We start from the raw sequence: 12,545 nt of genomic DNA on the forward strand, positions 1-12,545 counted from the left end.
AACATGCTCTCGTGTTTGTTTATTCAGAAGTGCTTTATAGACAATCTTCTTATTTATCATCACTCGTCAACATTAGAATTATAATTCCTAAAACCAGGTCTCAAATATGAATTACACTTGAGGCCCATCTGATTTCCACAGATTTGGGTATGGCTGCCTTTTCCTGTTACGCTCCTTGTCTACGGAATAGTCTGCAGACTAAACTTCAACTTGAGACTCTTGTCCCTCTGTCGCCCATTTTAAACATTTATTGGAGGATTTTTTTTGTATTGCTTGTAACTGTTTTGGGTAATGCAAGTTCTTGTGCTGTTAGGGGAATAACCTGTGTGTAAATGTAATCTGTTGCTGTATTTTTTTGTGTTATCTGTGATCGTTTTGTTTGTCTTGTGTGGTTTCTTAATCATTGTACCTAAACTGTATGTGTAAACATGTATACGCAGGACCCAGCTGTAAAAGAGACCTTGGTCTCAGTCTGTGTTCCTTGTTGAAATAAAGGTATAATAATAGAATTGTATTTTCAAACACAAACAGACAGGCCAATTGGAGGCTTATCGCTGTCTTATTAGCATATTCAGAAGGAATACAGGAATAAAATCCAATCAAACTTGATTTGTCACATGCGCCGAATACAACAGGTGTAGACTTTATCGTGAAATGCTTACTTACAAGCCCTTAACCAACAGTGTAGTTCAAGAAGAGTTAAGAAAATATTTACCAAGGAGACAAAAACAAAAAGTAATGATAAAAAGGTAACATGATAAGAATTACAATAATGAGGTTATATACAGGGGGAACCGGTACAGAGTCAGTGTGCAGGGATACAGGATAGTTGAGGTAATCTGTACATGTAGGTAGGGGTGAAGTGACTATGCGTAGATAATAAACAGCAAGCAACAGCAGTGTAGAAAAGGGAGAAGGGTCATTGTAAATTGTCCGGAGGCGATTTTATTTATTGTTCAGCAGTCTTATGGCTTTGAGGTAGAAGTAATTGAGGAGCCTCTTAGTCCTAGACTTAGCGCTCCGGTACCGCTTGACGTGCGGTAGCAGAGAAAACAGTCTATAACTTGGGTGACTGGAGTCTCAATTTTATGGGCTTTCCTCTGACAGCGCCTATTATATAGGTTCTGGATGGCAGGAAGCTTGGCCCCAGTGATGTATTGGGCTTTTCGCACTACCCTCTGTAGCGCCTTATGGTCAGATGCCGAGCAGTTGCCATACCAGGCGGTGATGGAACCGGTCAGGATGCTCTCAATGGTGCAGCTGTAGAACCTTTTGAGGATCTGGGGACCCATGCCAAATATTTTCAGTCTCCTGAGGGGGAAAAGGTTTTGTCATTCCCTCTTCACGACTGTCTTGGTGTGTTTGGACCATGATAGTTCATTGGTGATGTGGACACCAAGGAACTTGAAACTCTCGACCCTCTCCACTACAGCCCCATCGATGTTAATGGTGGCCTGTTCGGCCCGCCTTTTCCTGTAGTCCACGATCAGCTCCTTATTCTTGTTCACATTGAGGGAGAGGTTGTTGTCCTGGCACCACACTGCCAGTTCTCTAACCTCCTCCCTATAGGCCATCTCATCGTTGTCGGTAATCAGGCTCCTTATTCTTATTCTACTTATTCTACTTATTCTACCACTGTTATGTTGTCAGCAACTTTAATGATGGTGTTGGAGTCGTGTTGGGCCACGCAGTCATGGGTGAACAGGGAGTACAGGAGGGGACTAAGTACACACCCCTGAGGGGGCCCTGTGTTAAGGATCAGTGGGACATACGTGTTGTTGCATACTCTTACCACCTGGGGGCGGCCCATCAGGAAGTCCAGGATCCAGTTGCAGAGGGAGGTGTTTAGTCCCAGAGTCCTTAGCTTAGTGATGAGCTTCATGGGCACTATGGTGTTGAATGCTAAGCTGTAGTCAATGAACAGCATTCTCACATAGGTGTTCCTTTAGTCCAGGTGGGAAAGGGCAGTGTGGAGTGCAATTGAGATTGCATCATCTGTGGATCTGTTAGGGTGGTATGTGAATTGGAGTGGGTCTAGGGATCCCGGGAGGATGCCGTTGATGTGAGCCATGACCAGACTTTCAAGCACTTCATGGCTACCTACGTGAGTGCCACGGGGCGGTAATCATTTAGGCAGGGTACCTTTGCTACCTTGGGCACAGGGACTATGGTGGTCTGCTTGAAACATGTAGGTATTACAGACTCGGTCAGGGAGAGGTTGAAAATGTCAGTGAAGACACTTGCCAGTTGGTCTGCGCATGCTTTGAGTACATGTCCTGGTAATCTGTCTGGCCCAGTGGGTTTGTGAATGTTAACCTGTTTAAAGGTTTTGTTCACATCTGCTACCGTTAGCGTAATCACACAGTCATCCAGAACAGCTGGTGCTCTCGTGCATGCTTCAGTGTTGTTTGCCCCGAAGCGAGCATAAAATGCATTTAGCTCGTCTGGTAGGCTCACATCACTGGGCAGCTCGTGTCTGGGTTCCCTTTGTAGTCCATAACCGTTTTCAAGCCCTGCCACATCCGACGAGCGTCAGAGCTGGTGTAGTGGGATTCAATATTAATCTTGTATTGACTCTTTGCTTGTTTGATGGTTCGTCAGAGGGCATAGCGGGATTTCTGATAAGCGTCCTGATTAGTTTCCCTCTCCTTGAAAGCGACAGCTCTAGCCTTTAGATTGATGCGGATGTTGCTTGTAATCTATGGCTTCTGGTTGGGATATGTACGTACACTCACTGTGTGGACTACGTAGTCGATGCACTTATTGATGAAGCCGCTGACTGATGTGGTGTAGTCCTTAATGCCATTAGATGAATCCCGGAACATATTCCAGTCTGTGCTAGCAAAACAGTCCTGTAGTGTAGCGTATTCATCTGACCACTTCCGTATTGAGCGAGTTACTGGTAATTCCTGCTTTAGTTTTTGCTTGTAAGCAGGAATCAGGGTGGGGTAGAGCTTTGTATGCATCTCTTTGTGTGGAGTAAAGGTGGTCTAGGATTTTTTTTCTCTGGTTGCACATGTGCTGGCAAATGTGGTAAAACTGATTTAAGTTTGCCTGCATTGAAGTCCCCGGCCACTAGGAGCACCGCTTCTGGGTGAGCATTTTCTTATTTGCTTATGGCCTTATAGAGTTGGTTGAGAGCGGTCTTAGGGCCAGCTTGGTTCTGTGGTGGAAAATAGACAGCTACTCTCTTGGTAGATAGTGTGGTCTACAGCTTATCATAAGGTACTCTACACCTCAGTCGAGCAATACTTTGAGACTTCTTTAATGTTAGACATTGCGCACCAGCTGTTATTGACAAATAAAACACACCCCCACCCCTCGTCTTACCAGAGGTAACCTCTCTGTTCTGCCGGTACATGAAACATCCCGCTTGCTCTATATTGTCCGTATCTCTCGGTGAAACATAAGATGTTATAGTTTTTAATGTCCGGTTGGTAAGATATCTTAATCGTAGGTCAACAATTTTATGATTGCACGTTAGCAAGAAGAACGGACGGCAGTGGGAGTTTAATCACTCGCCTATGGATCTTTAGAATGATGCCTGATCTGTGGCCCCTTTTCCTGTGTCTTTTCTTCACGCAAAAGGTGGGGATCCGGGCCTGTTCCAGTGAAAGCAGGATATCCTTCTCGTCGGACTCGTTAAAGGAATAAGTTTCTTCCAGTCCACGGTGAGTAATCGCTGTTCTGATGTCCAGACATTATTTTCTGTCATAAGAGACGATTGCAGCAACATTATGTACACAATACGTTTTTAAAAAAGTTTTAAAAAATAGCTATAAGACAAGGAGACCAGAGTGTCATCACAGCGACAGCATTGAAACATTACCACATGCTGATGGTTTATCTCATTACCCTACTATCAATCATCATATGCAATTAAAGCCACCAGCCAGCACGGGCTCAATGACACCATTACTCACATCACATGACACACACATTGTGCACACACATTGTGCACACACATTGTGCACACACACACACAGGCACACACACACAGGCACACACACACACACACACACACACACACACACACACACACACACACACACACACACACACACACACACACACACACACACACACACACACACACACACACACACACACACACACACACACACACACACACACACGCACACGCACACCTTGTGACCTTGAAATCCTTATAGTGTTTGTGTTGGTTTAGAATGACTTACATTGATGCAACAGCTACAGAATATAGTCTAAATCATTATATAACTAGCTTCAAATCAATGAAGAAACACAAAACCACCATGAGCGACCTCTCCATGAGGGTTGAAAGGGTTGGTCTCTTACCTCTTGGGTGTGTCCTCCTCTTTCCCAACTGGCTCTGGCCTGTCCCCGAGGGGCGGGCTGTTGCCGTGTGACCCGTTGCCATGGCAGCGCTGGTGGTCGCTTTCGCGGGCGATGTCGGTGGCGTTCTGGATGACCAGGTGGTCGTAGGTGTGCAGGCCCTGGTCTTCTGCCCCCTGGAGGAACCTCTGGACACTGCAGTCCTCCGTCTGTTGGGATGACAGTCTACGATGCACACGCTGTCGGGCCAGCCAGCCACGGATCACTGACAGAGGATAGGGGGAGAGAGGGGTTAATAATACACGCGCACACACACAAACATGATGCAAGTTGTGTTGTACCTTTCTGGCAGGTGATGATCTTCCTGTGTAGTTGGTGGCAGCGGTCATTGAGCTGGTCAGCCTGCCAGTACCTCAGAAACACCTTACTACTGCTCATCTGAGACACAGACAGACAGACAGACAGACAGACAGACAGACAGACAGACAGACAGACAGACAGACAGACAGACAGGCAGACAGGCAGACAGGCAGACAGGCAGACAGGCAGACAGAGGATTGGGGTTCAGTCAGATTCAGGATTCATTAAGTTTGTTGTAGTTAAACATGTGTCCTGACAGGTGCACAGGCCAAGGGGCCGATACGCTCCAACACACCCAGACTACTCATTCCTATGGGTGCACCTCAGCCACGCTAAAGGTCCTAAACGACATCATAACTGTGCAGCCATCTTCATCGACCTGGCCAAGGCTTTCAACTCTGTCAATCACCACATTCTTATTGGCAGGCTCGACAGCCTTGGTTTCTCAAACGATTGCCTCGCCTGGTTTACCAACTACTTCTCTGATAGAGTTCAGTGTGCCAAATCGGAGGGCCTGTTGTTCGGACCTCTGGCAGTCTCTATGGGGGTGCCACAGGGTTCAATCGTCGGGCCGACTCTCTTCTCTGTATACATCAATGATGTTGCTCTTGCTGCTGGTGATTCTCTGGTACACCTCTACGCAGACGACACCATTCTGTATACCTCTGGCACCTCTTTGGACACTGTGTTAACTAACCTCCATACGAGCTTCAATGCTATACAACTCTCCTTCCGTGGCCTCCAACTGTTCTTAAACGCAAGTAAAACTAAATACATGCTATTCAACCGATCACTGCCTGCACCTGCTCGCCCGTCCAGCATCACTACTCTGGACGGCTCTGACTTATAATACGTGGACAACTACAAATACCTAGGTGTCTGGTTAGACTGTAAACTCTCCTTTCAGACTCTCATTAACTATCTCCAATCCAAAATTAAATCTAGACTTGGCTTCCTATACCTTCTTAAAACTGACCATCCTACCGATCCTCGACTTCAGTGATGTCATCTATAAAATAGCCTCCAACACTCTACTCAACAAACTGGATGCAGTCTATCACAGTGCCATCTGTTGTGTCACCAAAGCCCCATACACTACCCACCATTGCGACCTGTACGCTCTCGTTGGTTGGCCCTCGCTTCATATTCGTCGCCAAACCCACTGGCTATAGGTTATCTACAAGTCTCTCCTAGGCCTTATCTCAGCTCACTGGTCACCATAGCAGCACCCACTCGTAGCATGCGCTCCAGCAGGTATATCTCATTGGTCACCCCCAAAGCCAATTCCTCCTTTGGTCATCTTTCCTTCCAGTTCTCTGCTGCCAATGACTGGAACGAACTGCAAAAATCTCTGAAGCTGGAGACTCATATCTCCCTCACTAGCTTTAAGCACCAGCTGTCAGAGCAGCTCACAGATCACTGCACCTGTGCATAGCCCATCTGTAAACAGCCCATCTATCTACCTACCTCATCCCCATACTGTATTTATTAATTTATCTTTCTCCTTTGCACCCCAGTATCTCTACTTGCACATTCATCTTCTGCACATCTACCATTCCAGTGTTTAATTGCTTTATTGTAATTCCTTCTCCACCATGGCCTATTTATTGCCTTACCTCTCTTATCTTACCTCATTTGCACTCACTGTATATAGACTTTTTGTTTTCTTTTGTTCTACTGTATTATTGACTATGTTTGTTTATTCCATGTGTAACTCTGTGTTGTTGTATGTGTCGAATTGCTATGCTTTATCTTGGCCAGGTCGCAGTTGCAAATGTTCTCAAATAGCCTACCTGGTTAAATAAAGGTGAAATAAATCAAATAAATAATTTAAAATACACACTACTTCTCAGAAATGTATGTGTGTGGGCCTGGGTGCGTGTGACAATGTGTCTGGGAGGCATTGTGAGAGAGAGTGTGCGTGTGTGTGAGCCGGGAGTCACTGTGAAACAAAGAGGTCACACAAACAGGGAAGGGGGGAGATGTCATTGGCCGCTCCAGACTGCTGATTGGTGTGTGTGTGTGTGTGTGTGTGTGTGTGTGTGTGTGTGTGTGTGTGTGTGTGTGTGTGTGTGTGTGTGTGTGTGTGTGTGTGTGTGTGTGTGTGTGTGTGTGTGTGTGTGTGTGTGTGTGTGTGTGTGTGTGTGTGTGTGTGTGTGTGTGTGTGTGTGTGTGTGTGTGTGTTAGAGTCCTGCATCCGGGCGGATACCCAGTGTTCCCCGTGCGTCACCCGCAAAACAATCAGATGGCGGGTGGAATAAAAACATTATTTTAAACCGCGGGTTCAGAACAATTACACTGCGTGTCGGACATTTTAAAAAAAAACAAGGTAATAGGACCTCCACTTTTTAAAAACTGAGTAGCTTGTTGTGTTGCAAATTCCATTCTGTGAGCGGCAAGGTTACAGTAACGCACTTATTGAGAGAGTGTGGAGCAGGAAACTGTCCATTATTTGTGTTCAAACATTCTAATTGTCCACGTGGAGAGCTTATGTTCCTTCCCCCTGTATGAGAATAGGCAACGACACATAGCCAAGTTTACTTTCCCTGGCTAGCCTACCTCAGGTAAAAATGGTTAATATAGGCCTAGCCAGAGAAATCAAAAGAGAGGTTATGATGGTTCAATAGGCTATACCACTTTGGAAACAGGTGCTCCATGAGTGAAATCCCCACTTTGGAAGGCCAACAACACAGCCTGTAAAAAGTGCAATCAGGTATTTATTTATGATATGTAATTCAGTTCATTATCAGTTAATTATTAGCCTACGTTATTCAGGCTTTCGTTCATTTAGACCAGAGCAGGCCATGTACGTAAAGTCTAAACCGGTGCGGCTGGTAAAAGTTTCAGTAGCCCTTTATGCTACTAAATAAATGTAGACCATTTTTGCAGCCTATTTTCAATTCTGGGAATAGTTTATTTATATTTAATTTAATCTTTGTGATTATCGAAACAATAATGGAAAGATATAGTTTTTTTATGTCACCTATATGCTTTCATTAGGTAAGAAGGCTAATTATAGAAGGCTTTTTTTCTCAAATCGATTTAAGTTGTCAATGTGACGCATTGCATTGTGAAAATAAAAAGATAGCCTGTCGATTTTAATTCATTGCATTGTGAAAATAAAAAGATAGCCTGTCGATTTTAATTCATTGCATTGTGAAAATAAAAAGATAGCCTGTCGATTTTAATTCATTGCGTTGTGAAAATAAAAAGATAGCCTGTCGATTTTAATTCATTGCATGGTTTACTTTTATCCAAATGTTGAATAGACATGCAGACAAATTAATTCAAAGGAAACATTGACCACTACTCAGGAATCATGAAAACAAGTAATTCAATTGATGTTAGTCATACAGTATGACGGGTAACATATCGGCAGATCGGCTCTTAAAACAATTCCATGCTTGTGTGACGGATTGTGAAGAAAAATCTGTCCTGACGTTGGGTATTGGGTGGGGCTCAGAACTGATGTGGCCAACGCGGGATGGGTGTGGCTCCAACAACAACTGACCCATGTAGGACTCTAGTGTGTGTGCGTGTGAAGGCTAGTTGGGTTGTTTGGGGGGCAGCTGTAGGGTTTAATGAGGAGTCTGTGGGATTTCAAAGTATTTCATTCTGGGCTCAAATTATTTATCTTCCCATACTTTGTTTTTGAGCAGAGTGTGTAGAGAGAGTGTGTAGAGAGGGTGTGTAGAGAAAGTGTGTAGAGAGAGTGTGTAGAGAGAGTGTGTAGAGAGAGAGTGTAGAGAGAGAGAGAGTGTGTGTGTAGAGAGTGTGTGTGTAGAGAGTGTGTAGAGAGAGAGTGTAGAGAGAGAGTGTAGAGAGAGAGAGTGTAGAGAGAGAGTGTGTAGAGAGAGTGTGTAGAGAGAGAGTGTAGAGAGAGAGTGTAGAGAGAGAGAGTGTAGAGAGAGAGAGAGTGTGTAGAGAGAGAGTGTAGAGAGAGAGAGAGAGAGTGTGTAGAGAGAAAGAGTGTAGAGAGAGAGAGAAAGAGAGAGAGAGAGAGAATAGGGGAGCAGTGACACTGCTACACACCTGCCATCCTTGGAGTTTGCACTGCTGCAGAACAAAGCAACATTTCTCCTGCGAGGACAGCTTCTTTTTGCCAGCTAGAGTGGTGTCCACTAGGTCTCTGTACCTGAGACACACACAATAGAAAAACCATCAGCACACATCTTATTACATTGGGAACAATACATCCGTAACATATGGAGGGAAAGGATTTCAGTGTTTGTAAGAAGTAAGCTGAACGTCCCCAGCCACCCTTGCAGAAAAAAAAACACGTTTGTTGTTTTGCTCACGTGTTCTTGTGTGATGTCAATGTGATAACATGTAACAGAGTTAGATTTTCACATGTGAAAGTTGTTGATGTGATACTCCAAATCCGATTTTCACATGTGAAAACACAATTCCATATATGAGAGTTAGATGAGTGCCATCTGCACTTCTATTTTAGTTATTAGTTCATCTGACTATTCTTTCACATCATGGATTTCATTTTCTTATTTAAAAATTTTTGTTTTTTTCTGTACAGTTGTCTAATGTTGGTGGTGTATATTATTCTGTTTTAACATTACTCCTGAATAGTATAATAGCTTTTCTTGAGTGTATTTTTAACAGAGCTGATATTTCCTTTGAAATCCAAAGGGTAGGAATACAGGTGAAATCAGTTCTTGATCAGAGTAGCAGGAAGATCGGAATGCCGTGAACCAAGATGCTGTGATTTCAAATCCCAGGTGAGGTCATGTTGAATAATAACTACTGTATTAATACATATAAACAATATATAAAATATATATAAACAATGTATAATAGTGTGTCAAATATGTGTGACGTTCCAGGGACATCCTAACAACAAATATTTTTGAAATTTCACGTGAAATACAATTTTTCATGTGCAAAACATGGTTAAATTTCACATGTGAAATCATGTGTTTATTCGGTAAGGACAGTGATTTTCATAATCACATTTATGGTAAAGCGAGGATTGGGGCCGGGGCAATCTGATCCTAGATTTGTGGTTCAAAACGAGCCTTACCCCAGGCGGTTTTTGTGAGGCCCAGAAACTCTATATGGTTCTGGTGGGGCCTATCGGATGACCCGCCCATTCACAAACAAGAGGGTTCATAAGTCAGTTGGGGTCAAAAGGTGGGCCAGCACCACAGCATCTGTTCCTATTGGTGTTGCCAGGGGCTACCGCTTCTGTGAGAGGTCAGTTGGAAGAGGGGGAGGGGTTGTTTTGGTCAAAGAGGAGCTCCATTGTGTGGTTAGAGACACAGCCTTTGATCCTTTGTGTTTGAGTGGAGTGAACGCTGGTAAGAGATGTCTGGACAACTTTAACAACATGAATAACGTACATCAACGTACATCAATTTGTGGAAAAGCCCACAGAAAAGGGTGTGCATACCAATACTCAACAGATGTGTGGTAATCATTCCAGCAATAAACAGCTGTTATGCATTGTTCGAAATCAGATAGTTACCCATGTACACTGCTCTTAGGTCAGTCTTGCATTTTCTCCCCTAAAGTTAAGATGTAGTAAAGGTAAGCTCAGCTGATTCTAGATAAGTGGTTAAGGTTGACTTCTACCCAGAGCACATTGTCCAGGTCAGAGCTACATACTAGTGTAAGCCCTAAGGTCTAATGACAGGTTAATAGGAGCCTTTATCCAATTACAATTCTTTGTTCGTCTGACTTCTCTGTGTGATCTGAAGTACTGCTTCCCCTCCATCTGATGTGTGATCCAGAGTCGACAGACAGACAGACAGACAGACAGACAGACAGACAGACAGACAGACAGACAGACAGACAGACAGACAGACAGACAGACAGACAGACAGACTGACTGATTGACTGACTGACTGTCCCTGTGTAATGTCACAGAATGTCCCTATTAAATGAGGCAAACATAATGAGCAGATGGTCAGAGATATAAACCACTTGTGTTGTTAATTGTGTGTGTGTGTGGGGGGGGGGGGGTGGGGGGGGTGAAAGAGCAGCATAGGGCGGTTTAGAATAGTCTGGAGAGGTCCTGACGAGACGAACCTGCTGTGTACACATCTATACTGTGTGTGTGTATATTTTAGTGTGTGTTTGATTTAGAGAAGTGGGTTCCCTCTGCCTAACCCTCTCTCTGTAAGCTAATGTACAGGCCGACAGACAGCGCTACGGTGTCCCACAGGACCCATAAAACACAAAGGATCTCTGTAAACTCACAACCTCTCCTGTAAGAATATGAAAACTATTGATGGCCCCCAATTTTACAATACCCAGGGGGGCTGTGTCATATGGAGTCAACGAAGTGAAATAGCACCTCTGATAAGAGTCTGGCCTACATGACCAAGGGCCCTTCAGCGGCCCCCAAATATTAACTGTCACAAAGGCAGTAAAAGCAGGATGGTGATTTCTGTACTCTAACCCACTCTCTGAAGCCCTAATGGTTGGTCACATTAATCACATGACATCAGTGTAGCTTACAGGCTTTGCTTACTAGGCAACAGTTCTTCATCCACAGTGAGTTCAGTTGGAATTTAATGATATTGGTCACCGATTACGCAAAAGAGACAATAGCGTGTGGTTTCAACCAGAAACCTTGGAAAAAATATGGACAGCAAGACTAAAGTATATCCAATAACACTAATTTTACTTCCACATTTTAAGATCTAACTCCTGACCTGAGGAAGTGTTTGCTAGTAAAAAAACATATCAGAAAGGAAAACAACAGACATCCATGAAACGGGCAGGGTTTCAAGTTCAAAGTTCAATTGGTGTTTCCTGACCTGGCCACAAAACATCATAAACGACAAATAAAAGCAACAATAAAATTGATTTAGCCATAAATCACTGCAGCTGAGCAGTCTAGGCTAATGCAATTGGCCTCTGGCGGTCACTGCGACTTAGTGGTGCGACCTGCATGACTCAGAAGAAGAATGTATGTAGGTGTGTGTGTGTGTGTATTGTGTTTGTTTGTGTGTGTGTGTGATGGCATGTTGGCCTTAGGATCAACGATTGATTTATAAACTTGTCATCTGGTTTACTGAAGGGCCAGGGCCTTGAGAGAGTGAGGGAACGATGGAGCAAAGAAGAGAGGAAACAGAATAAAAAGACAAACAGGGAGAAGGAGAAGAGGGAGAAAGGGAGTGGAAATACAGAAACACTAAGAATGAGGGAGAGGAGAGGATGAGAGAGAGAGAGAGAGAGAGAGAGAGATTAGAGAAAAACACTGATAGGGAAAAAACAAGAATCAGAGAGAGCGAGAAGGTGAGGGAAATAATGAGAGATCTCTGAAGTCTGCATTTTCGTCCACCCTACACTCGACATCCCTCCCACCATCCATGGCTGCATCCATCCATTCATTCTAAACGTATGTTGAGAGAGAGAGAGAGAGAGAGAGAGAGAGAGAGAGAGAGAGAGAGAGAGAGAGAGAGAGAGAGAGAGAGAGAGAGAGAGAGAGAGAGAGTCAGACAGACAGACAGGCCAGGGTGAATGGACTCTTTGTGACTCTGCAGACTCCTCTTTCTATGTTTAAGTAAACATGGCCTTGGAGTGTAAGCACGCGTGCGCAGAGACAAAGACAGACACGCACACACGCACACACACACACACACACACACACACACACACACACACACACACACACACACACACACACACACACACACACACACACACACACACACACACACACACACACACACACACACACACACACACACACACACACACACACACACACACACACACAGCTAAACAGGCACAAAACATGCTCAAAAAACAGGAATAGAGGAGCTTCCAAATCGGGTCCTGGAGACTTTATTCTGTCTTTACCAAGTGAATTTGTCCAAATACTTATGACACCTTCAAATGGTGAC

The 12,545-nt window shown here is 44.2% G+C and overlaps 1 protein-coding gene across 3 annotated transcripts in view; it reads right to left on the reverse strand.

Annotated features, from left to right (window-relative positions):
• LOC118372757 (unconventional myosin-XVI) overlaps window positions 1-12,545 on the reverse strand; it is a 260,749-nt gene that overhangs the window by 33,012 nt on the left and 215,192 nt on the right. For all 3 annotated transcript variants that reach the window (XM_052522327.1, XM_052522326.1, XM_052522328.1), the window contains exons 28-30: window positions 8,710-8,812; window positions 4,659-4,755; window positions 4,321-4,582 (exon numbers count right to left, since the gene is read on the reverse strand). In XM_052522327.1, the coding sequence (XP_052378287.1) occupies window positions 4,321-4,582; window positions 4,659-4,755; window positions 8,710-8,812 (462 nt within the window). The remainder of the gene's footprint in view (window positions 1-4,320; window positions 4,583-4,658; window positions 4,756-8,709; window positions 8,813-12,545) is intronic.

This window comes from Oncorhynchus keta, chromosome 7 (assembly GCF_023373465.1).
Source record: "Oncorhynchus keta strain PuntledgeMale-10-30-2019 chromosome 7, Oket_V2, whole genome shotgun sequence".
Lineage (NCBI taxonomy): Eukaryota > Metazoa > Chordata > Actinopteri > Salmoniformes > Salmonidae > Oncorhynchus > Oncorhynchus keta.